This window comes from Neolamprologus multifasciatus, chromosome 4 (genome assembly GCF_963576455.1).
Source record: "Neolamprologus multifasciatus chromosome 4, fNeoMul1.2, whole genome shotgun sequence".
Taxonomy (NCBI): Eukaryota; Metazoa; Chordata; class Actinopteri; order Cichliformes; family Cichlidae; genus Neolamprologus; species Neolamprologus multifasciatus.
In genome coordinates this window covers 4,525,033-4,550,905 of record NC_140442.1, presented here as the reverse complement: position 1 = coordinate 4,550,905, position 25,873 = coordinate 4,525,033, and the positions used below count along the sequence as shown (strand labels likewise).

The 25,873-nt window shown below is 40.3% G+C and overlaps 1 protein-coding gene and 1 long non-coding RNA gene across 2 annotated transcripts; one reads left to right on the top strand and one right to left on the bottom strand.

The window, feature by feature from the left end:
* Positions 1–16,227: 16,227 nt before the first annotated feature.
* LOC146519534 (amine sulfotransferase-like) lies at positions 16,228–25,037 on the bottom strand. Its single transcript, XM_085157662.1, has 7 exons — positions 24,902–25,037; positions 19,311–19,462; positions 19,019–19,218; positions 18,306–18,432; positions 17,262–17,356; positions 16,987–17,158; positions 16,228–16,905 (listed from the first exon to the last, which is right to left on the bottom strand). The coding sequence occupies exons 2-7, from the start codon at positions 19,453–19,455 to the stop codon at positions 16,796–16,798; spliced, it is 849 nt and encodes a 282-aa protein (XP_085013788.1). The 5' UTR covers positions 19,456–19,462; positions 24,902–25,037; the 3' UTR covers positions 16,228–16,795.
* Positions 19,461–22,801, top strand: LOC146519535 (uncharacterized). The gene is made up of 2 exons (XR_014873805.1): positions 19,461–21,527; positions 21,850–22,801. It is a non-coding gene; the product is annotated as an uncharacterized LOC146519535 (long non-coding RNA).
* Positions 25,038–25,873: the final 836 nt, after the last annotated feature.

Genomic DNA, 25,873 nt, shown 5'->3' with positions numbered 1-25,873 from the left:
GCAGCCTCGCCTCTGTCAGTGCGCCCCAGGGTGGCTGTGGCTACAATGTAGCTTGCCATCACCAGTGTGTGAATGTCTGTGTGAATGGGTGGATGACTGGATATGTAAAGCGCTTTGGGGTCCTTAGGGACTAGTAAGGCGCTATATAAATACAGGCCATTTACCATTTACCATTGTAGGGTCTAAATTACAATATAAAGCGCCTTAAGGCGACTGTTTTTGTGATTTGGCGCTTTATAAATAAAATTGAATTGAGTGGTAGATACAAAGCCCTATAATTGCCCTATGTTGTACCATTTTAATTTATTTTTTAACAATTGTGGGGAATGAGTCTTGAGTAGAGTGTTTTTAACAGGCAAAAAAATACTTCAATAAGTGAATAAGTAAATGTTAAAATTGTGTCTTCGTTTCTTTTTTTGCTGATCCGAAAATTGATCCGATCCATGACTTAAAACCGTGCTCCGATCTGAACTGTGAGATTTTAGATTCCTTGCGCCACTACTTATAAACATATACATGTTTGCAGGATGGCATTTACTGTAGACTGTACTTAACACTCGAACAAAACTAAGAGTCTAATATTGCTCCTAATGTGGCTGTAATAATTTGTATTATTAGTGTTTATTTATTAGTATTTTTAGGAGCAGAATGTTCAGTGCCTTTTTGGAGTGCATGGATGAGTTGAAAGTGTGAGTGTGGCACTAAAGCTCTGGCTCTATCCACCGAGTCTTCACAGAGTTCTAGAAATTAATACTAATACGACTAATTACTACTATTAATACTTTAGGAAGTTTAGGAATATTTCTTTCTTTTTTTTTCACCTAACACACCAAACCAAATATAACCTTAACATAAACCATGCCCACTCCTGTCACGTTTTCAAAGTGTGGCTGCTCTAATTGGATGTGCCCTTTGTGGCATCTCTTGTCCCCAGTTTGTTATTTTATTTATGTATTATTACAAAGGTTAGAGACCAATTGAGGTTTGTGTTAACTTTGCTCATCTTGTCTTTACAACAAAGTCAGTTCTTCAGTTGCGAAGCTGCCACAGGTCACTGCATTGTATAGCTGTTAGTGTGAGTTTAACATTTACAGAAAAAGATCAGTAAGCCAGTGATGAGGTGTATGCTTGGTTGAGTGAGCGGAAAGGTTTGATTCATTGAGTCAGTAAATTCATTGTTTTAAAGTGTTTTATACACTACATGAGATGTTTTTATATTTTGAGCCTGACATAAAAATAAAGCTGTTAAATGTATTATCTAGTTGTGGTTTTTGCTCACTTGTTTTATATGTAAAAGCATTATTAAAAAACAGGTTTTCATGCTGCAAAACAGTGAATTGAGTGTAAAGGTAACACTACAGGAAGAGTTTTAGTAACACTACTTGGTGTAAAATTAATTACAAATTTTACTCTATGAGAGCTCATTTTTCACTAGAGATTAGTGTATGAATAACACAGTATAGAGTAACATCAACTCCCATCAGAGTTCTTTGAACCCTCAGAGTTAATTTCAAATAACTCAATTCAGTGTTAAAAATCAGTGGGATTTTACTCAAATAGTTAATTTATCACTATGATAGAGTAAATAATATGACACTACTAGTAGTGTTAAGTTGATTTAACACTATGCAGTGTTACTTAGTGTTAAATTTTTACTCTATTTAGAGTTAAAAATACTCTAAAATTTTAACACTATAGAAAGAGTTGATTTAACACCAATTCTGAATGGGACAAAATAGACTCGGAAACAGTGTTAAATTTAACTCTTTAAGTGTTAGTTTGACACTGCAAATTTTACTGTGTAGAAATGTTCCTGCTGTTACAGGAATTAACGCCAAGACAACAATGGACAGCACACCACCAATCGCCCCTGCTGAACTGCCTGCCACACTGTAGATCTTTGAACCCTTACTCATCTTGTCTAGCTGAACTACACACTGCTCCAGCTCATTTAGGAACTCCAAAATCCTGGGCCGTTGTTCTTCAAACTTACTGATGAAATCCTCATGCTCAGAACAAGTTGTTAAAATCTCTGTTTAAATTAAGCAGAGATATCAGTTAGTATGGTTGAGGAGTTTGTTTTAAAACCTTCATTCAGGTAAGTTTGGTTGGTTTTGCGTTCACTCCTGATATATAAATACTACAGAGAAACCACACCAAGCAAGGGAGCAAGGGAACACGAAGGAGCAAGGGAACACGAAGGATCAAAAATTATTTTAATCCATACAATTCTTATTATTTTATACAAACACAATGTGCAATACATCCAGGATGGGAGATGTGTATAAAGAGTGTCACAGCAGATCTCAAGATGTCGGACCGTTACTCAAACTCTTAGCCTCTGGTGGCCCCCACTTAGTCATAAAAGCCTAAACATCCACATACTTTCTATCTCTCAGTGAGCCTGAGTTATGACCTTGGCTTCCTGTGCAGTACGTTCTGTTCTTTTCTAATCAGACAAATAAGGCCATGATTCTCTGAAAACAGTATTTCTTATGAATCAGCAGTATAATGCATGGCTCCCAGTTTTTGTGCTTCCAACAAAGGTGGGGGAGAAGCTCTTGTGCATTATGCTCTGTTATGCTCTATCATTATGCTCAATCAGAAACACAAGGCCCGGATTCCCTGCACACAGTATCCTCTTTATAACTTTGCAATATGGAATGTCATAAAACAGTGTAAGTCATTCACAGCGAATCGGCAGTATGCCTAAGGGAAGCATGTAAACAGAATTGGTCCTAGCACTGAACCCTGTGAAACTCCATAACTGACCTTTGTGTGTGAAGAGGACTCTCCATTTACATGTACAAATTGGAGTCTGTACAAACCTGTAATACCTACAGCATGTTCTAATCTCTCTAATATGATATTATGGTCAACAGTATCGAACGCTGCACTAGGGTCTAGCAGGACAAGCACAGAGATGAGTCCACTGTCAGAGGCCATAAGAAGATCATTTGTAACCTTCACTAAAGCTGTTTCTGTGCTGTGATGAGCTCTGAAACCTGACTGAAACTCTTCAAATAAGCCATTCCTCTGCAGATGATCTGTTAGCTGTTTGACAACTACTCTTTCAAGGATTTTTGATATGAAAGGAAGGTTGGAGATTGGCCTATGATTAGCTAAGACAGCTGGGTCTAGAGATGGCTTTTTAAGTAAAGGTTTAACCACAGCCAGCTTGAAGGCCTGTGGTACATAGCCGATTATTAGAGAGTAGTTGATCATATTTAAGATTGAAGCATTAATTAACGGCAGGACGTCTTTGAGCAGTTTTGTAGGAATGGGGTCTAAAAGACACGTTGATGGTTTGGAGGAAGTAATTATTGACGTTAACTCAGAAAGATCGATTGGAGAAAAAGAGTCTAAATGAATATCAATGGTACTGAAAGTAGCTGTAGATAATATTACATCTGTGGGATGATTATTGATCATTTGTTCTTTAATGATTAAAATTTTATTTGTGAAGAAGTTCATGAAGTCATTACTAGTTAACGTTAAAGGAATGGTTGGCTCAATAGAGCTCTGACTTTTTGTCAGCCTGACTACAGTGGTAAATGGCCTGTATTTGTATAGCGCTTTACTAGTCCCTAAGGACACCAAAGCACTTTACACATCCATTCATCCACACATTCGTGATGGCAAGCTACATGTAGCCACAACACTGACAGAGGAAAGGCTGCCAAACACTGGCGCCACCAGGCCCTCTGGCCACCACCAGTAGGCAACAGGTGAAGTGTCTTGCCCAAGGACACAACGACCGAGACTGTCCAAGCCGGGGCTCGAACCGGCAACCTTCTAGTTACAAGGCGAACTCCCAACTCTTGAGCAGAAATACATCTACTGTGATGAAGTCTTCTCCCCACTGCTGTGTAATCAATTAATGTAAATGTAAATGTTATCAGGAAATGATCAGATAGGAGAAGGTTTTCAGGAAACACTGTTAAATGTTCAGTTTCTAATCCATATGTTAAAAGATCTAGAGTGTGATTAAAGTGGTGGGTGGGTTCTTTTACATTTTGAGAGAAGCCAACTGGATCTAATAACAGATTAAATGCCATGTTGAGGCTGTCATTTTTAGCATCTACATGAATGTTAAAATCACCCACAATAATGATTTTATCTGAGCTGAGCACTAAATCAGATAAAAAGTCTGAGAAATCAGAGAGAAACTCTGTGTAAGGCCCAAGTGGACGATAGACTGGTTTCTGAGTTTCATAGATGGGGTGGACGAAGCTAAGCATCAGGCTTTCAAATGAATTAAAAGTCTGTCTTGGTCTTTCATTAATTAATAGGCTGGTGTGAAAAATTGCTGCCACACCGCCCCCTCGGCCTGTGCTTCGAGATTTCTGGTAGTTAGAATGACTCGGGGGTGTTGATTCATTTAAACTAATATAACCATCCTGCTGTAACCAGGTTTCTGTAAGGCAGAGTAAATCGACTTGTTGATCAATTATTAAATCATGTACTAACAGAGACTTGGAGGAGAGAGACCTAATATTTAATAATCCACATTTCACTGTTTTACTCTTTGGTTCAGATGTGGATACTGTATTGTTCTTTCTTTGTAATTTTTTTTATGTTTAAGTTGTTTATTGCTGGTTTTTAGTTTGTTTTTAGTTTGTTTGGGAGCTGACACAGTCTCAATGGAAATGGGGTTTTGGGGGGGTAACAGGAGGAGAGAAGCTGCAGTGAGGCGTGTAAGACTCCAACTCGGCTTCCTGGTCCCTACTCTGGATAGTCATATTTTGGGGGGTTTAATAAATTTGTCCATATTTCTAGAAATGAGGGCTGCTCCATCCAAAGTGGGATGGATGCAGTCTCTCCTAACAAGACCAAGTTTCCTCCAGAAGGTTTGCCAATTACCTATGAAGCCCACATCGTTTCTGGGACACCACTCAGACAGCCAGCAATTTAAGGAGAACATGTGGCTAAACATGTCACTCCTAGTCTGATTGGGGAGGGGACCAGAGAAAACTACAGAGTCCCACATTGTTTTGGCAAAGTTACACACCGATTCAATATTGATTTTAGTGACCTCCGATTGGCGTAACCGGGTGTCATTACTGCCGATGTGAATTATGATTTTACTGAATTTACGTTTACCCTTAGCCAGCAGTTTTAAATTTCCCTCAGTGTCGCCTGCTCTGGCCCCTGGAAGACAATTGACTAGGGTTGCCCTATCTTCACATGTCTGAGAACAGAATCATCAATTACCAGAGTTTGACCCCCGCGGGTGTGTCGCCGAGTTGGGAAAAATGGTTAGACACATGAACAGGTTGGTGGTGTACCTGTTTAAGACTATGCTTCCTCCTCACTGTCACCCAGCTGCCCTTTTCCCCCAGCTGCTTGGGGTCTGCCGGGGAACAGCTAGTGGGGCCTACGCTATCTTCGGCTGCACCAGCTACAGGGGCCTGGCTAGCTACGGGTGAATGAAGGGTGCGAAGCAGAGTCTCCAATTCAGTAATCCTGGCCTCCAGAGCTGCAAATATGCTACATTTGTTACAAGTATCATTACTGCTAAAGGAGACCGAGGAGTAACTAAACATCTGACACAATGAGAAGGAAAGTGCAGTAGGGACAGGTGAAGAGGCAATGCTGATAGCGAGTTGGCTACGAGCTAAGCTAAGCTAGCGAAACAGTAAAAGCACAGTGAGTGAATACTTTGGCTATAAGTTAGGTGGTGAGTACACAGGAAGTGTGCTTCGGATAAAGCATGTTAAGATTATACTATGAAAAAAGAATGTATCTAACAGTTTTTAATTAAACTGCTAAGCAGATAAGCTACTCAAAAACACCACTCTGTTTGAGCAGGAACAGGAAGTGATAGTGATACTCTACCGTAGTGATGTGTCGTTCGCGTACGAAACGGCTCTTAGAGCCGACTCTTTGAAGTGAACGACGTGGATTTTTTTTTTTCTTTCTTTCTCTCACCCTCTCTCTCGCCCTTTTTTCTGCTTCACTACACACGCGAGCCTTGTGCTTTGCGCTGGGAAGAGGGGGAAGGGGCAGTAGTTACACTCGCAGCAGCACAGGAACAGAGCCGTAGGGAAAGAGAGAGAAAGAGAGCCAGGGACAACAACGTCACATTAGAAAGGTATAGCAATCAACCACAACTATTTTCAGTTGCGGATGATAAAGGATTCAGAAAGTTTATTCATGCAGGCCCATATGACAGAGAATGTGCATCTTCTTTTAATTTATATTTAATTGTGTTGTGGTTTGCAGTGTTTTGTGTTGTTTCACTTTAAATTTGTTTAAAAGGAAGAAGCTGAACATTTAAATAGTTAAAAGTTGAAATGTAAATAGTTGGTGTTTGTATTATATGATTTATTTATTACATTTTATGTGGCGTGAATAAATAAAAGTATATTTACGGTGGCCGCTAGCGACAAAGAACGTGCGAACCCCGAAGCATATTTGGTGTGTGGTAGTAACAGGTAAATGAACATTTTTTTTGAATTATTTGAATATATATGAGTGCTTGTGTATAAATACACAAACAATACACATATGCTTTCAGTTGTGTAATTTAAGTAATCTAGGTAGCTCTGTTTTGAAGCTCAGTTAACGCTATAAATGTGTTTTGGAGTTTGTACGTGCTTTTTGGAGTTTGTACATGCTTTGTCTCTAGGGGCCACCGTATATATTTATATATAAACATATATAAATAAAACCACGGTTTATTTTTTTACATTAATAATTCCTTTTTTGCATAATTTTATATTGTTGTTAATAATAAATTAATTAAAGCAACGAAACAACCTGAAGAGCCGGTTGGGAGCCGGTTGGGAGCCGAAAGAGCCGTCTCTTTTTAGTGAGCCGAGCTGAAAGAGCCGGTTCTCTAAAAAGAGCCGGAAATCCCATCACTACTCTACCGCAGAGAGAGCGAACACCAAGTGACAGCGCCACCAAGAGTCAGTCAAGGATCACCTGCTCTTTCTTCAGGCTGCTTGAGCATCTATACAGCTCTGACCTTTCCCTTCTCGTCCTTCAGTCCTAGAGGCATGAGAACCTGGGAGAGATGTGATCTGAAGAGCTGTGGAGAGGGGTTAGGAGTGTATGCACCCCTGTGAACTGCAGCCATGGCATCTTCTGCGAGTTGTTAGAACATTCATTCAGATGCCCATCCAACTCATAGATAGAAGTGATGATCTGCTAACTTTGTAAAAGACGCAAGTAAGACATTGCTGTTTGTTATTTTAAAACTCTGGAGTCTATGTACAGTGGTCAGAAAGTTGTAGTTCTTATACCTGCACTGATCTGCTCCATCTTAGTTCTGAATCACACAGATAGATGAGGGGAAGTGACACAGTTTATGCTGTTCTTCACCCCATGTGACAATATTCTATAGGTTCCTTGAGAGGTACTATAGTTAATGTTGAAATGAAGTGTTAATTTATGCTTTACTTTTTTACTAAGAACTTTTTTACTTACTTACTTACTGGAGGAGATGCACAGGACGGAAGTGACGGGTAAGGTAAGCGATGGGTAAGGTAAGCGACCCATGTTGTAGGTGACGTCAGACGCCGGAGATTTGGCGGAAAAAACAAAGCGAATGGTAGCGTAGAGTTTAACAAAGTTTCCTTAAGCTTCAGTACTGCCAAATAAACTAACCAACTGTCATATAACTAACAACATCTGTCTTATCATCTCTAACACCCTGGAGGACAACGGGGAGAGTTTAGACGCTCTCCAAGAATACATCGAACGCTGCTTCCAAGATTTAGTAATGAAGAAGGCCCAGAGTGCATCTTCCCCGGCCAAAACCGAGACGCCGTCATCGAAGAGATGTCGTCCGGCAGACTCCCCCGGCACAACATCGCCTGCCGGCAAAGACATCGCAGATATCCTGGAGTCAATCGACAAGCGATTGTCCAGTTTCGATGCGAGGCTGTCCCTGGTGGAGATTCTACACCGGGAATTTAAATCTCTGAGAGAATCCCTGGAATTCAGCCAGCAGCAGGTGGAAACGCTTGCCGCTGAAAATGCCACGCTACGGGAGTCGGTCAAATCTCTCGCCGATAACGTGACCCAGCTAAACACTGAAAATAAAAAAATAAAAGAGTCCGTTATCGATCTACAAGCCCGTAGCATGAGAGACAATCTTGTTTTTTCTGGTATTCCAGAATCTACCGGAGAGGACGCGGAGGCAACGGTGAAAAGCTTCATTAAAATCCACCTGAAGCTGCCGGAGGACACCGTAAAGAACATCGCCTTCGACAGAGTGCATCGCTTGGGGGGCGTGAGGTCGCGGACCGGGAGACCACGTCCTATTGTGGCCAAATTTGGTCAATTTAAACAGAAGGAACAGGTGAAGAGTCGCGGCAGGGAACTGAAAGGAACGGACTTCAGCGTGAACGACCAGTTCCCCAAAGAGATCCTGGAACGACGCAAGGTCCTGTTCCCAGTCCGACGTAGCTTCATGCAGAAAGGCTCCCGCGCTGTCATCGCCGTGGACCGGCTCTACGTGGACGGACAGCTCTACCGCGACCCCGGCACCACACCGTGGTTATATTGACTGCACTCCAGATAAGAACCCGCTACACTCTTTTCTTATTCATTCACACTTTCTCCTTTAACATGGGTTGAACCTAGTAATATCAGTATGATGTCATAGCAGATATAACACCGTCACCCTCCGTCATTACTTTAATTGGAATGTTTCCGTTTCTTTTCTTTTTTTTGTTGTCGCTCACACTTTATGTGGTTTCTTTCTTTCTCTTGTCTTTCACTGCTGTGATCACCTACTTCCCCACTCACCTACAAACAACACCCTCTATTTCTCCATATAGTCGCACCACGATCACGCAAACACACACGCTCAACGGCAGCACATTTACAACAGCCTCACAGCAAGCACAGACTTACAGGACACATACGCAAGCCACGCTTGTTCATATTAGTGAATAGTCACACACATAGTCAGACTTATGGAGCCTATCACCACACTTTTTTCTCTTTCTATTTACAAACAAGTGATGTTTCCACATTTTCTCCACCCGTCTAAACGGAACACCCAGCTTACATCATTAGACATACACACACAATTATGGGCATGCTGAGGTTTGTCACATGGAATGTAAATGGGGCTGGCACCAGAGGAAAGAGGTTAAAGATATTTAACCAGCTTAAAAAACTACAGGCAGATGTTGTTTTATTACAAGAAACTCACAGACCTGTTACAGGTTTACACGAACTTAAAACACCTGAGTTTCCTAATGTGTTTGCAGCTTGTTATAATTCTAGACAAAGAGGAGTAGCAATTTTAATACATAAAAATGTTAATTTTACAGTACTTGATACAGTTATGGATCCAGAGGGTAGATTTCTAATTATTAAACTATCAATATTGAACAAAAAACTATGTATTGTAAGTATATATGGTCCAAATGTTGATGAACCCTCATTCTTCCACGGATTTTTTAGTGCACTCTCTGAACACCTTGATTGCACACTCATTCTTGGAGGCGACCTCAACCTTGGACTAAATGAAGAAATGGATAGGCTCAACACAACAGGAACTCAGCGCAATTGGCAATCCACAAATATAATCAAACAGTATATGAGCGACTATGGCCTTTGCGATGCATGGCGCTCCCTTCACCCCAACAGTAAGGAATATACTTTCTTCTCACATGTTCATCACTCCTACTCTCGTCTGGATTATTTTTTGGTCAGCAGCTCACTGCTGAGTGACATTTCAGACACTGAGATTCACCCTATAGCTGTCAGCGATCATGCTCCTGTATCTTTAACACTAATACACAAGAATAATACTACGCCAAGTAAAAACTGGAGATTTAACACATCACTACTTAAAGATGAAGACTTTATTAAATATTTTAAAAAGGAATGGACTTCATATTTAGACTTTAATGACACTCCCGGAACATCTGCTTCTGTTCTATGGGAAGCAGGAAAAGCTGTGATGAGAGGTAAAATAATTTCTTTCTCATCACACAAAAAGAAAGAAGAAAACAAAAATATTCAGGAATTAGAAAAAACCATCAAATCCTTAGAAGAAGCCTACGCGTTCCACCAAGATCAAGAAATAATGAACAAAATATGCAAAACAAAACTAGAATTAAATGAAATTATTAATAGAAAAACACAATTCCTTGTACAAAGACTTCGCTTGCAGAATTTTGAACACAGTAACAAACCAGGTCGATTTCTAGCAAACCAGTTAAAAATAAATAAAGAAAAAAACAACTATATGTGCCACTAAAGATTTATCAGGGAACACAATATATGACCCTGGAAGAATAAACAAGATTTTTAGGGATTTCTATGAAACTTTATATTCACCACAAATAAACCCGTCTAAAAATGAAATTGATTTGTTTCTTGACAACGTAACTCTTCCAAAATTACTAGACAGTCAAGCAATGGCACTGGATTCGCCACTGACGCCAGGTGAACTCCAGGAAGCCCTGATAAGTATGCCCATTAATAAAGCTCCAGGTCCAGACGGCTTTCCTGCAGAATTCTACAAAGAATTCTGGACAATTTTGGCACCAGTATTCCATGGAATGTTGCAGGAAATCAAGAAAAATGGCAGACTACCACCAAATATGAATTCTGCTAACATTAGTCTCCTGCTAAAACCAGGAAAAGACCCTTTATTTCCCTCAAGTTATCGTCCAATATCCCTTATAAATGTAGACCTTAAAATAATCTGCAAAGCTCTCTCAAAGAGATTAGAGAAATAACCCCCCTCTTAATTCATCCTGACCAAACTGGTTTCATAAAAGGTCGGCACTCCTCAACAAATACTCGTAGATTTCTTAATTTAATAGACTACTCATACAATAAAAACATTGAAACCATAATATTATCTCTAGATGCAGAAAAAGCATTTGACAGAGTTAACTGGAAATTTTTATTTGCAACTTTACACAAATTTGGTTTTGGAAACTCTTTCATAAATTGGATAAGAATATTATACAATTCCCCAACAGCTCGTATCAGAACAAATGACCAGGCATCCTCCAGCTTTTGTCTCCTGAGGGGCACCAGACAGGGATGCCCACTCTCCCCTTCACTTTTTGCAATTTTTATCGAACCTCTAGCAGCAGCACTTAGACAGGCTACAACAATTAAGGGCATAAAATGTAATAACGTAGAACATAAAATCAGTCTCTATGCAGATGATGTGTTGCTTTTTCTGCAAAACTCACAAATCAACCTCTCTGAGGTAATTACTCTAATAAACTGGTTTTCAAGAGTTTCAGACTATTCAATTAACTGGCCAAAATCTACAGTTCTTCCCATTAACTGCTCCTTCCACAATTCATCTTCTGCCCCACTACAATCTGGAAATATTAAATATTTAGGTATTATTGTTTCTCCTAAGCTTTCAGACTTAATTAAATTAAACCACATCCCACTTCTAAAGAAAGTAGAAGGCGATCTGACTAGATGGAAATCTCTACCCATATCACTCATGGGAAGGGTCGCCACTATAAAAATGATGATCTTGCCAAAAATAAATTACTTATTTTTAATGATCCCTAACAAACCATCACAAGATTGGTTCAGATCTCTGGATTCACATATTTCTAAATTCCTTTGGAAAGATAAACCCCCGCGCATCAGCTTAAAAACGCTACAAAGAACCAAAGATAGAGGAGGACTAGATCTGCCTAATTTTCACCAATACTTCTTAGCCAACAGGCTTCAGTTCATCTCAGAATGGTTAAAATGTACCCTCTTAGATGAGCCCTGGCTAGATGTTGAACAGGCACTATGCAATGATCTAGAGATTTCAGACCTACCATTTATTAGCTCAAACATCAAAAGACATGAATGCTTTAAAAGCATCAACATCAGCTTTTCTCTGTCAGCATGGTGGGAGTTTCTAAAAATAACGGAGTCTTCATTAATCCCATGCAAACGTACACCTATCTGGAATAACCCTGACATATTACAAAACAAAAATATGATTAATTTCCCAGAATGGAGTTGTAAAGGAATTAAATACTTAGAACATATATTAGAGGGAACAGAATTTATTCCATTTGACAGACTAGTTACACAATATGGGATCAACAAGAAAAGATTTTTAGAATATCAACAAATTAAATCCATAGTAAAAAGAAATTTAACCTCAGTCAAGTTGAATTACAAACACCACCAAGTGTGGTTCAATTTCTTACTCTTAAATCCCCCAAACTATTATCTAAAATATACAGAACACTTTCTAAAATAGATGAATCAATATCCCTTCCTATTGCAAAGTGGGAAGCAGATTTATCAGTCAGCTTAGACCAAAACGTCTGGTCTCAGATTTGCTTAAAAACCTTTAAATTTATTAAAAATCCCAATCTGCAATTAATACAATACAAAATACTGCATAGAGTGCACTATACAGGTCATCGAATGTTTAAGATGGGCTTTACATCCGCCAACAACTGCTCACACTGTCAAGGCAATACACCAGACAGTTACATCCACGCTCTTTGGTTCTGTCCACCAGTGCAGAAGTTTTGGCACGAGATATGTGAGGACTTATCAAAGTGTCTGAAATGTAAAATTCCAACCTCCCCTTTAGTATGCTTGTTGGGAAATTTGGATGATGTCACTACAGAAATTAATACAGTCCACATGGTTTTTATTGCCCTATGCATCGCCAAGAAAACGGTCCTCATGAACTGGAAAAATAAAATAATCTTAATTCTAGCCAATACAGAAACTATCTAATAGATCACATTAGTCTCGATATAGCCTCTGCCACCACATTAGATCAATCCCTCTGGGCTCCTTTGATCGGCTCCATCACCTAGCGGGGGTGGGGGGTCGTGGTTTGGTCCCGCCTTGGCTATTGTGGTTGATGTGGAGGTTGGGATGGGCTTAGGGCACCTGGAGGACCCCTAGAGACGTTATCCCTGGAGGGCTTAACCCGGGGGTTGTGTTCATAACCTGGTTAGTGGCTCTGGTCGCTCTCAGAGGTTGTTCTCCTCGTGGCCGCGTGCAGCGGGGCTGGAGGATGGTCTGTGCTGGCGGACGTAGGTTACTGGCCTGGTGGCCTGGCTGCCCCTGAGTGGATCCGGGGCGGGCGTGGGGGTTTGGGGTTCGGGGGTGCTTCGCCTCCGTGCTGGGGCTCTGGCTGGGCCTTGGGGGCTTCGGTCCTCGTCGGTGTGTCGCCGAGGTTGTGGGCGGGTGGGTGCACGGGGGCTCAGCCCTGGCGCAGGGGGCCTCTTGTGCATCGGCCTAACCGGGGGGCTCTTGAACTGGCAGGGAGGTTGTTCCATCTTTGCAGGAGTCCACTCTGCAGGTGGGGGAGAGACATAGGAGAGGTGGAGAATAAACTTAACCTGGGTGTCTGTGTCTTGTGTAGTCTGGGAGATGATTGAATGTTGGGGTGGGTACAGTTTCCTCTGCGGTGGGGTGGAGTGGGCTGCCCCGGGTCCTGTGGGGCTTGGCGGTGTTGCTGCCGTAGGCCCCGGTCTGGATGGGCCTGGGCTCCCTTGCCTTGGTGGATACCAGAGGACGGGGGTGCATATTGGGGTCAGCGGGGGAGCTGGCCCTAGGGAGGGACACCCTCCCCTCCCTTCTTTTCCTCCCCATCCCCGGCTGCCTCCCTCTTCACGCTCCACCACACCCACCCACACAGGTAGGGCTTTGGGGTGCGGGTGTGTCACCAGGGTGCAGGGGAGACATTCCCCCCCCCCCCCCTCTGTCCTCTTCTGGCCACCTGTGCCTCAATTTTATCTCACAACTTAGACATCCACATTACTTACACTCTCATAACACACACATATATATATATATAGGGCCTTGAGGGTGGGCACGTTAACGGCGTCCAGTAGACGGTCTGTGTATTCAAACCTGCCTCTGGCGCCGGTGCCCACCTCTCAATTTTAAATCCATGTAGACATTGAGGGTTCTCGGGAGGGGCGGTGCTAACACCTGCTGCTCTCTGGCAGCAGCACCATGCTCTCCCTTGTTTTAAATACACTTTAGAGCAACACGCAGCAACACTACACTTGAGCGGGAGGAGGGAGGTATGGGGTCTTAACACACCCCTGTTCTCTGCTAGCCATCGGGGCGGGGGGGCTGGGAAGAGATGCTGGCTGTCCGATTGGCCTCCCTGCTGCTGCGGAGCCTGGGGCGGTCTGCTTGCCTCCACCCCGGAGGGAAGGGTAACATCTCTTGGGTCTGGGTGCCGTTTCCATCTCTGGGGGTGAGGATACCTGGACCCGGGATATAGAGTATGTTTGGGGAGTGTGATTGTGTGTACATGTCCATTTACGTTTATTCCTGCGTTGGGTGAGTGCTGAGTGTTTGTATATGTGTGCATGAGGGTGGGAATGCATGTCTGTGTCTGTGTGTGCCTGTTTGTCTGTGTCTATATGTCAGGTCGGGTCTTAGACTTCACCTCTCTGGGAACCCCAAGGCCTCCAAAGTGTGGAGGCCTATCTCCCCTCACCACACTCCCTGCCGGTGACTGATGCCCTCAGGGGTCGGTGCGTTGGTGGTTCTTGGTGTCCGGGGCTGGGCGCTCAGGTATGTACCAGCTCACTCCCGGTGACTACTTGGCGGGGCCTGGCGCCTGCTGCTCGGTCAGGCCTCTTCCGGGGCGCGGGGGGCCCTCGGGCCTCCGGCCTCTGTGCCTGCGGCTCGGTTCACTCTGGCACAGCTGGCTGCCGGCAGAGCCGGCGGGCACGCCGGTGCAGCCCCCTCTAGCTTCTGCCCGGTGGCTACTGGGTGACCCCTCATCTGGGGATCCTCAGCCCTTCCCATGAAGGTGGCACGGATGCCCCTCCGGTGGTCCTCCTTGGGCTCTTGCACTCTGGGGCCTCTGGATGTCTGGGGCCTGGATCTCCTCCATGCCTGCTTCATGCCCTGGGGGACGGGGCTATGGCTCTCTACATCCTCTAGCAGACCATTACATGGGGAAACCATTTGAATACAAGCGCGCCGATCCACACAGGTGTGCACATGGGTGTTCACTATTCGTAGACTTAAATCACACCTTTCTTGGCTGCTACTTCAAAGCACATTGTGCGCTGTCTGTCCTGCGTGCTGCACAACAACATTCAATATTTAGTATTTACTGCTGTTTACACTTAGCTAGATTAATGCGATGGTGTTGTGTATAGTATGTTGCATTGTTTTGTTTTTTTTTTGCTTGTTTTCTGTTCTTTTTCTCTCAACAGGTGATCCCGGAGATATTTTTTCTTCCCCCCTTTCTCACTGTCCCTCTCCCCTTCCGTTTTTCTTTTCCTTCCTCTTTCTTTCTCCCTTTCCTATCCCTCACTCATGTCTGTCCCGTCTGTAACAACTGAAAATAAAATAAATAATAAAAACAAAGGTCGATCAAATGGACCAATACGGCAATGCCATGATGATCCATTTGGCAAAATAAATCCATTGGGTATCCTTGTTGGTCTTCAGACAACAATTCTGACGGCTAAAGAACCAAATGGGACAGGCGGGAAGAAAAAAAAAAAAAAAAAAAAAAAAAAAAAGAGAGAACTTTTTGACTTTTACTAAAAAATTTGTACATTTGACTTATGCTGTGTCCTGATTACTACATAATAATGATGTTACTGGAAGATTGGTGTGAAAAATGAAGGCTATTCAGATTTAAAACCACAAATGAAGTGATATTAAAAAAACTCTCAAAACCTGACAAACTTGTGTTTGAAACATGCAGTGTAATTCTATATGATAATGAATAATGTGGAGTTTTTTCATCTTTGGATCAGCTTACTTGTGTGAGAAGAGTTTCATACAGATAAACTACCTAAATTCAAAATGTCACTCTTGCCTCCAGAGGAGAGCATTCACTCTTGTGTGAAAATCAAAGTTACATTTTACAGCCATAACACTGAAAATGAAAATGTTTAGTAATGTTCAGAAACAGAAGTCACATTAAAGAATTTTTTTCATTATTATTTTTTAATAGACTATTATCTTGCAATAAATCATGTGTTAACAAGCTGTATTTCACATATTAATTAAATGATATTAAGTGGATGCTGTTCACAGGTCTGAGGTTCAATTCTGTATCAGATTAAATAACGGAAGACTGTCATGCTGAACAAGACTTTAACCAATATTACACTGCAATTGCACAATTTCTTCTTGTAATGTTTTATTTCTTACCAAAAAAGGATCCTTTCCTTTTGATTCTTTTACACAAATAAATGACATACTTCTGTCTTAAATGTTGACTCATGGGAGGAGAAATCACTTGTGGGTAAACCAAAAGTCAGACTGTTTTCATGGCAAAAGTACATTTATGTGAAGAAATTTCTTATATTTGAAGGTCAAGGCTACTTTCAAAAGCAATGTGATTCAAAAACACAATTAACAGTTAGTGACTATTCAGAAATCATGAGAATCCAAAGCACCGTGTACTGGTTTCAGGCATGTCAGATATGTTGACTGATAAACATTTTATTAATGAACTTTGTTGATTTCTGGAATCATGATCTACATGACATGAATTCATCTTGGGTGAACAAACATTAATCTTTTGTTGTTGTTTTTTTAATTATTATTTAAATAGCAGAAAAACACAATTTTATGGTTTTCTGATTAATGAAATTGTTGTGAGATTTGTTTATGTTATCCTAGTAAGGATACCGTGAGGGGCGGCCACTAGAGGTCGCTGGAACACTGTATGTGTATATGTTTTTTCAGAAAATTGATGTAGCCACGTACACTGCTGCTACGGTTCAATAAAAGCAGTTTGTGCTGAAGAAACCCTGCGTCTAATTACCTCATATCATGATAGAAATCAATGCTTTTAAAACTCCTGGGAGACCCTGAAGAGCTGCTCTGCTTATTCCCAGATGAACTTCAAAGGCAAATCACCAAGTTTCTCCTGAAGGACTTGATCCACTCTTTCACTCTGTGCAACACTCAGTGTGTTCTTCCAGTCTCCAATCTGACCTGTAATAAAGACAAAATCACAACCCCTGATACCCTGATATCACATTTTTCTGCACAGCAGCTGCAGGTCTGTTATGTTACCTTTGCGCAGGAATTTTCCACTGAACTGCTCTGGTGGAATGTGCTCATAGTTTGCTTTCGAGTCATTCTTCATGTTCTGAAATTTAGCTTTTTCCACAACTTGACTGATAGCAGCTTCAGTCAGGTCTTTCCCTAAGAAGTTGCAGATCTTCTTCACTGATCCTTTCAGGTCCTGAAAGAAAAGCAAGAACGCAACAGGAAAAGAACCTTAAACTCTGCCAGATATTTTATTTGAGTTTCCTTAGAAACAACAAAAGTGTGAAGAAACATCTTACCAAAATCATTTCCTCGTAGGTCAGGAAGAGGATGTTGTACTGGTCTCTGTTTAAATACCACTCCCTGACGTGGTCAAACCAGGATGACGCAAAAACTGTATAGTTGCATAATGCATCCAGTTATTTGGCATTCTGACTTAATTGAGTTCACATACAACCCACATGTCACAAGAAGAGCTCAAGTGTAAGCTCTGTAGTTACCTACAGCATGACTGTAGGCATGATCAGTCCCCCATGCTAATCATGCAGTGGTAGTGTGCCTCCGAATGTAGTACAGATTTTGTCAATGTGCTCAATCCACACACACACACACACACAAAACTGGTGTTGGTGCTAAATACTAGCACAGCACAGCAAAATCACTGGGTACTAAAGTGGAACCACTGTTGCCACACACTGAAACCTTCAGGTCACAGAAACCAAAGTCTTTCAAGTATGTAGAGCAGCAAGAGCTGTGAGATGAATCACATGACAGAAAAGATAAAACGTTTAGCAACAGATTTTTTTTATACATTTTAAACTGTACCTTTTAAAACATGGATTACTGCATGGGCATAGAGTGCACATGACCTTCCTGCTGGTGCATGCCAAGAAAAATGTGTTTTGACACATTTGTCATATTAACTCAGTAAATATTAACTCAGAATAAACACACTCTCTCATAATCCACTGAATCTGAATTGTCCAGTATTTGGAATTTAAACTTTAATGAATCAGTAATTTTTCTCCAAAAAATTCTAGAACAAAGGTAACACTTTACATAGTACATTTTTCAAAGCACAGGAGCGGGAGGAGTGGCAGCCATTTGTTCATCTCTAGCTTATCAAGTGTTACTCTGAGCCTTGCACACTCTAATAAAAAGTTTTGTTTCTTTCTGCAGTCTGTGGTGCAAAGCCCATTATAATCTATCAATAATTCTACCTCGACAATTCTTAAACATTTATGTGAATAAAGATATAGATATAGATAATAAATAGATATAGTGTGTTTATAATAACCACTAACTGATTCATCATTATGTGGATCGAAAGTGAGGAAACTTACCGTTTCCTGTTATGTACCACTCAAAAAACTGGTCAAAGCTCTCGGGAGTTTCCAGGTATGCCAGGGCTTTGCTGAAGTGATAAAAAGACACCATGTCGTCCTTTGGATTCCTCATCAAATACACGATCTGATGAATATTTAAAAAAAAAATCAGAATATTAACAGTTTGTTATGTAAATGTAAAAATTGAAAGTCATTAGTTTAAAAGAAAAATAATTTAAAAAATTTATTTCAAATAATATTTTTTAAATATATTTTAAAGGCTGTATTTTTTATAGCTCTTTTTCTCCTATTTCTACTTGATTTGATGAACCTCTTAGTCTGCAATGACCTCATCGTAAGAAAGGAAAAGGACAAAAAAAATATACTGAAATAGAAACACAGAATCACTTGAAATAAAACAAATGCTAGTGCTAGCTTTTTGGACCTGGAACCATGTGTTTGTGTAGAAGTCTATGATTAAAATGACCCTCAGATTCCTTGTTTCATGACCCCATTACAACGCCTATCGTTTCATTTTACGCTACACTTCACGCAAGTCGAGCTGCCCGAGATTCACAGAATTTACAGAAAATGTTACATTTTTGTGATTTATATCGTTATCAGGACGATAGAATTCTTATATCGGGATATGAGATTTTGGTCATATTGCACAGCCCTATTTAACACTGCCTCTTTCTTCAAGAAGAATTGAGCTTCTATAAAGTACTGACTTTTGCCTTCTTCTCTTTCACTCCTGGAGGCATGATATGTTCAGGGAGATGCGAGGCGAAGAGTCGTGGAGAGTGAAAAAAAGTGTATTCAACTTTCTTGTACTCCAGCCACGGCATCCTCTCCACGTTGGTTGAATATTTATTCTGATTCCCATCCAGTTCGTAGATGGAAATGATGATCTGCCGAGCCCATACAGTGCCTGATGTGGGGAAAACGTTAGAGATGATCAGTGGATCAGTCTGGCCAGCACAAAACTGCAAATATAAATAATGTGTAAGATTTTTCACCAACCTGACTTTGGATAAGTGACAAGGAAGACATCGCTGTCTTTTATTTCAAAACTCTCAAGAGAGTCTATGTACTCTGGAGTTGTAAGACCGACCAGAAAATTGTAGTTTTTATGCTTGAAAACACGAAGATCTCTGATCTGCTCCATACTGGTTCTACATAAGACAGATAAAAAAAAATATACACAGGAACGAAAAATCTGTGAGTCACATGGTGGAGAGGTTTGTTTGTCCCAGGGTCCCCGGGGCTACATTGTTGGGGGTCTTTTTGACCCCTGATAGGCTTTCCCATGGCAAATTGATGCTGGGTGAGCAGTGTTGGGGAGTAAGGGAATACTCTGATTTTGATTGCTGGAAACCCAGACAAAACGTGCAATAAGAGGCTCTAATGTAATCGTCTTGTTAATGTTGTTGGCGTCCGTTACACAATGGACCCAGAGCCAGAATAACAGGGCCAGCAGTGAACGGGCATGAATGGTTTTCTTACTTGGAAATTAAAACACCACTTCATAAAAAGAATGGGATGGGTGAAACCTCAGTATCTTTGATGTATTATTGCTGTGTGATTTTTATTACAATTACTGAATGCTACTTGCCACCAAGCTAACACTGTTAGCTGGCGTTAGCTGACGTTAGTTCATAGACTGCAGACTGTTAGGCCATTTCTAAATACTCAAGTACGCCAGTCCTCGTGTTCTTGCTAGTCCAGACTTTGTAAGTTTACATGGGAGTGCTCCCGAGAACGCAGTGCGATCGTTCTACAGCAGTGTACTTGATGGCATCACACCTCCAGAGTTTTTACTGCCATCCTCTCTTAATTTAACTGTGATTAATATTTGCAATGGAAATTATACATGACAAAAAAAATACACATGATGTAGTAGATTCCTTTAAGAAAAAAAAGATAATTTAAAAAAAGAAGCACTTTGGCAAAATTCGCTTTTACGTATCATCTGTTTCATAATGTCTAATAAGCTTCATTCAGTTGAGCACAATCCCTCCATGACAGAAACACAAGCTTAACCTCTCTGAATAAACATAGTGCACATGTACGCCTAATCACAAATCAGAATATAACCTGATCATTTCTGATCAGATTATCTCCACATGGTAACATACTGTTTTTAGACTTGATGGATAGCATTAGCAACATGCTAGCTGCAAATAATCATGTGCAGTTCCACATGATTATCAACAGAGAAAAAGAAAACATATTACTGATACAGAAATAGTTTTCTATATGAGATCACTGCAAAAAGTGCAGCCTTGCCTAATGTGTCCACCATACTGTTACTCATTTTATATTAAGATTTTGAAAAAATCTAGTTAGTATTGATATGGCGAGTGGCCTTCAGTAATAGTAAAAAAAAATAAATCACATAGCAATAGTACATTCATGTAGTTGTAAAAAAACATAACGATAAATCAAATCACTTTTATTGTCACATCACATGTGCAGGTACACTGGTACAGTACATGCGAGTGAAATTCTTGTGTGCGAGCTTCACAAGCAACAGAGGTGTGCAAAAAATACAATAACATAAAAAAGCAAAATATAAGAATGGCTAAATCTGAGAGTAATAAATATATGTACAATATAAGAGTGTATGCATTACTGGATGTGTATACTAAATATGTTTTTCTACGTGTGTGTGTGTGTATACATATTTTACAAATTAAATAGAGTAAACAATAAATAAAATATATTTATTTATTTAGAGATATACAGAGATACAGAGATATCCCAGGCTGTGGAACTCTCTGCCCCCAGAAATAAGAAACACTGGTTCTCTCCCACAGTTTAAATCCCAACTCAAAACTCATCTGTTCAAATCTGCATATTGAATCCACTGTTTGTTAATTTTATCTTGTGCTTTTATTTTATTGTTCTTATTCTGCCATTGTTTTACTAAGTGTTTTATCCTATTGTAAAGTGACTTGAAAGGCGCTCATAAATAAAATTTATCATTATTATTATTATTATTATTATTATTATTATTATTATTATTATTATTATTAAGACAATGTTGCCCCTATACATTTAAGGACAAAATTTAATGACCGCCACCTGCTGGATGGTGAGTGCAGAGGGCCGTGTAATTGTTGAGCTGGACAAAGAGAACACCTTTGCTGATGCAATGTCAGTCTTCTTTGGTTCATTCTATGTATTGAACCTGGAATACCAGGAGTCAGCGTGTGCAACATTGGAGCTAATTCAGAGGTATGTTTGAACAGTTAGCTAATAGTAATAGATGATGAATAAATTATCCCTAAGTAACTCATTATTAAACATCACAACTCAATGTTAATATTTATTATGGCATGTTCCCTGAAGAGGGAACAAAATGTACCTCCAGGGTTGAGACAAGCAGAAAGACTGGGACCACTGTGAAGCGAAAGGTTGTTCACATTAACCCTCATGTCACAACTTTCCTCCAGCGGCATACTGAATTTGAGTGGAAAACTTCAAATTAGGTAACTGTTGTTGCCATTTCTAGTGAATTTCTTAAGTGACCAATGTGTTGTTACCTGTGTCTCCACAGATGATCCATGGCCCATGCTTTCTGGACATTTACACGAGTCGAACAACAATGAAGACAAGCTCTCTCGCCGTCTCGCAAGAAGCTGTCTCTGTCCAATAGGTTTTTTGAGTGCAACAGTTTTGATTTTTCTTCCTTCTTTTACCCGTTTGTTAAAAATTATTTCAGCTACTTACACTTTAATTGTCACATGTATTGGCTCACCCTACAAATCAATGAACTCAGTCCACAAAGCAAGATCAGGGTTCAGTGCAGGTCAGTCAAGTTCCTTCACACCACACACGCTCATCCATGTCCTTGTGGACCCTGCTTTGTGCATTGATTTGGTGGTGTGAGCCAGTATTTTGTATAAGTGTATATAAAGGCAGACGTGTGGGGCTTGATATTATATTCATTACAATTTAGTCTATTTGTAAGGTGCCAACTTCACATTGTAGGTTTAAGACCCTACAAAATATAACTAAGAAAACCCAACACTTGAGCATATGTTGTCTGGCATGATATGGATATGACATAATATCGTTATTGTTTGTACAACCATCTGAGAAAATACATGGATTACATAGTTTAGTAAAAACAAGTGCTTCTTCAATGAAAATATGTTTTCAGTTCTTTTCAGTTTTTGATTTTGGAAATGAGTATTTCTGCAGAGGAAAATCAGAACTGAAATAAAAAGTGGTGTGAAGCACATGAACTATATTTTGTGTGTGTGTGTGTGTGTGTCTCTATCTATCTATCTCAATCAATCGATAGTGTGTGTGTGTGTGTTTTTATACAAAAATACATATAAATGAATAAATTATAAAAAATTTTTATACAATACAATTTTTTTGGAACCCTCCAGTCTCTTACAGTATGTTACTGTTTCCTGAAATTACGGTAAATTACGACCTGTTCAACAGTAAATGACCGCCTGTAGGAACACGGTATCCTCTAGCAGAGATGAATATTTTTGGTACTGATGATGCGTGTTAATGGTAAGTTACTGGTAAATATATTGCAGTTTATTACCTTGCAGTGGGCTTACAGTGACATACCGTGAATAAACGGTAGTCAGTGTTGGGAAGGTTACTTTTGAAATATATTCCATTACAGAATACAGAATACATGCCCCAAAATGTATTTTGTAACGTATTCCGTTACGTTACTCAATGAGAGTAACGTATTCTGAATACTTTGGATTACTTAATATATTATCATGCTTTTTTACAACTAATGAATGTCCTGTTCCTGTGCGATTCATTACTATTACTGAAGGCTACTCAATAGCAACTACATTTTTAAATCTTAATATAAAATGAGTAACAGTAGGTGGACATTAGGTAAGGCTGCACTTTTTGCAGCGATCTCGTATAGAAAACTATTCCGCGCGTATATAAAATAGGTCCGCGGCTCCGAACCGTAGTAAAGGGACCTCTGGCTAACACGTCGGTTTCCGTGTCAGGCTCGTAGACGAAAACTAGCTTTACTTTGTTGTCTTGGTCAACTTTGCTGGGGAGAGACAGAGAGGCGTTGAAAGGCTGCTCCAGCGGAACTTATTGTTTCGGAGGAAAACAGGAACACTGTGTTCACTCGAGTCTTAATAGCTTACTTACAACTGGGCTCGTTTTTTGGCTGCAGTGGTTATTATTATATTTACATGCTTCCAGCTCCCGTTTTTGGTCATGACAGCTCGTACTTTTCCTTTTTCTCCCTCCCTCGCTCACAGACACATAACGTGTATGGCAGTCCATTCTCCCTGCAGCACGGACTACACTGCCTATGAGGCTACATTCTTTAGGGCTATGCCTGTAACACTCTGCTATTGCCTTCATATTAAATCATTTTAAAAAATATTTCTTCACGTCATTATGAGACTTGAGAATGAGACACGGGCATTTGAGCCTCTTAATGCGTGTTTTGTTTGGTTTCCACCGGTGTGGAATTACAAAAAATAGAGAGGACATAGCCTAACATATGAAACAGGAAAAGACCGCTGTGTAATCCCTTTATTTCAACAAAGTAACTGTACTCTAAATACCACCCTTTTAAACTGTAACGGAATACAGTTACTCATATTTTGTATTTTAAATAGGTAACGGCGGTACATGTATTCCGTTGCTCCCCAACACTGACGGTAGTATACCAATTTCTTAATCACAGTATGATCTTACTTTGTTGACGTAATTTACGACATAACGACATAAAAAAAAGAAGCTACGGTGCGTTACCATAATTTGTCCAAGAGTATCATACCACAACAGCAAAAAACGGTATCATCCTGCAGAACGGTAAGCTACCGTAACACGGCGTCACGGTATGACGCTGGCAACAGTGACGCCAGTATGTTACCGCAAAGTGGAGACGAAAAGTCTAACAGTGTACTATAGGAATCTGTATTTAAAAGCAAATCTTATCTGAATTGTTGCTTGAAAATTTCAGTACTGCATCCAGAATGAAACCTGTATTTAAGACTCAATGCTATTGAGCCAACCAGAAAGCGAGTGCCAAAAACAACGTGAGTGCACATTTGCACTGTTTGAATGTGACTCTTAAGAAATGTGTTAAAATGTGTTACACTAAACACAAGCAGTACAGAAGAAAAGGTTGATCCAATCAAAAATGTATTATTGTAAATGTATTATTGTAAATGTATTATTGTAAATGGTGGACATTGAACAACTGGTTTTACAGTTGTTCAATATGGGAATAGTTCAGAGAAGTAGAATTCTCTGAACTACTTCAGAGTAGTTCATCTTATGAAGGACTTTATATCACCAATGCAGGCAACTCTACTTGAAATAGAATAATTAGCTATGGCACAGACAGAACTGATAAGATTAAGTCAGCAAACAGTACTATTGTCACAATCGGGCAAATTACACACAGTAATTCGGCGTGCCCGTGTGGCGTGCTGGCTAGACCCAAAAGCGGCGAAGGCTAGTGATGGGTTGGAACAGACACGCAGTTATTCTAGTAACGATCAGTGCACGAAGCGTGGCTTCGGAACTGGCGTTACAGACGGAGAGCGAGCGGAGCTGGGATGAGAAAAAGAATCGAGAGGAAAAACACTCACAGTTGCTGAATCAGGCGGAGACTGACGTCGGCAAGGTTTCGGAGCTCCTGACATGAAGAGAACGATGTCAGAGCGGCGAACAGGTGGGTAGCGTCTCTCTTTTAAACCCGGCCCCGTGATCAGCTGATCACCAGCTGACAACTATAAGGAGGAAATCATAAACCTGAAAAGAAATTTAACTGGTAAGAAAATCATTCAACAGTCCAAAGCATTCTCATATTGCTGACCTGATCTCAAAGGATATTCACCAAAAAGTCTAGATGCATGCTCAGCCCTTCAGGTAAGGAAATCGCTAAAAAGTTGATTCTCTTCATCAGGACGTAGCATTTTCAAATTTGCATAATGATTGAAACTTCAGTTATTATGCAAAAGTACTGTTCAACAAGTGGAAGTGTGCAGTCAGCTTAAACTGAGAAATCACTTGGATGAGTAAAAAAACATTTCCCCCACCAGGAAACGTTATGTATAGATAAAAAGTCAACTTTTTTTGAGATATTCACCAAGAAGTTGGACACTGGCAAAGGCAGTGCACTCACACTTTCAAGCAATTCACCCACTCCAGACTCTTCTCTTATAAATGCTATTTAATAAACACTCATAATTGCAATTATCATAATCACATTAGGAGCAATCTTAGACGTTTTTTTAGTGCTAAGTGTAATTTACATTAAATTGCAATTAATATGAATTACTGAAATAATTTACTCCAAATCCTCCTTAGCTACAGTTTATCTGAAATGGTAAAACACTTCCCATTCTCCGAACCACATTCTCAGTGTCCTAAGCTTTTTTTAATAAATCAGTCTTTTTGAAAAACATTGAACAGTTTTAACCATGTTAAACACAATTTAGTAACTCATAGTAAATCATTAAAACCACTATGATTCACTAAAGCACATGTGTGCAGTGACAGCCAGGTTGAGTCAGAGGTTGATAAACAACAAAGCATCAAAACAGTCTGATAATACATGT

Bases quoted from the DNA above. Each gene is read 5' to 3' on its own strand.
- LOC146519534 (XM_085157662.1), bottom strand. From the start codon at position 19,455: ATGGAGCAGATCAGAGATCTTCGTGTTTTCAAGCATAAAAACTACAAT. The intron at 18,433-19,018 runs GTCAGTACTTTA...AATATTCATCAG, and splicing joins TGAAAGAGAAGAAGGCAAAA to ATCGTGTATTTGATGAGGAA. The intron at 16,906-16,986 runs GTAACATAACAG...TCTTTATTACAG, and splicing joins TGGAAAATTCCTGCGCAAAG to GTCAGATTGGAGACTGGAAG.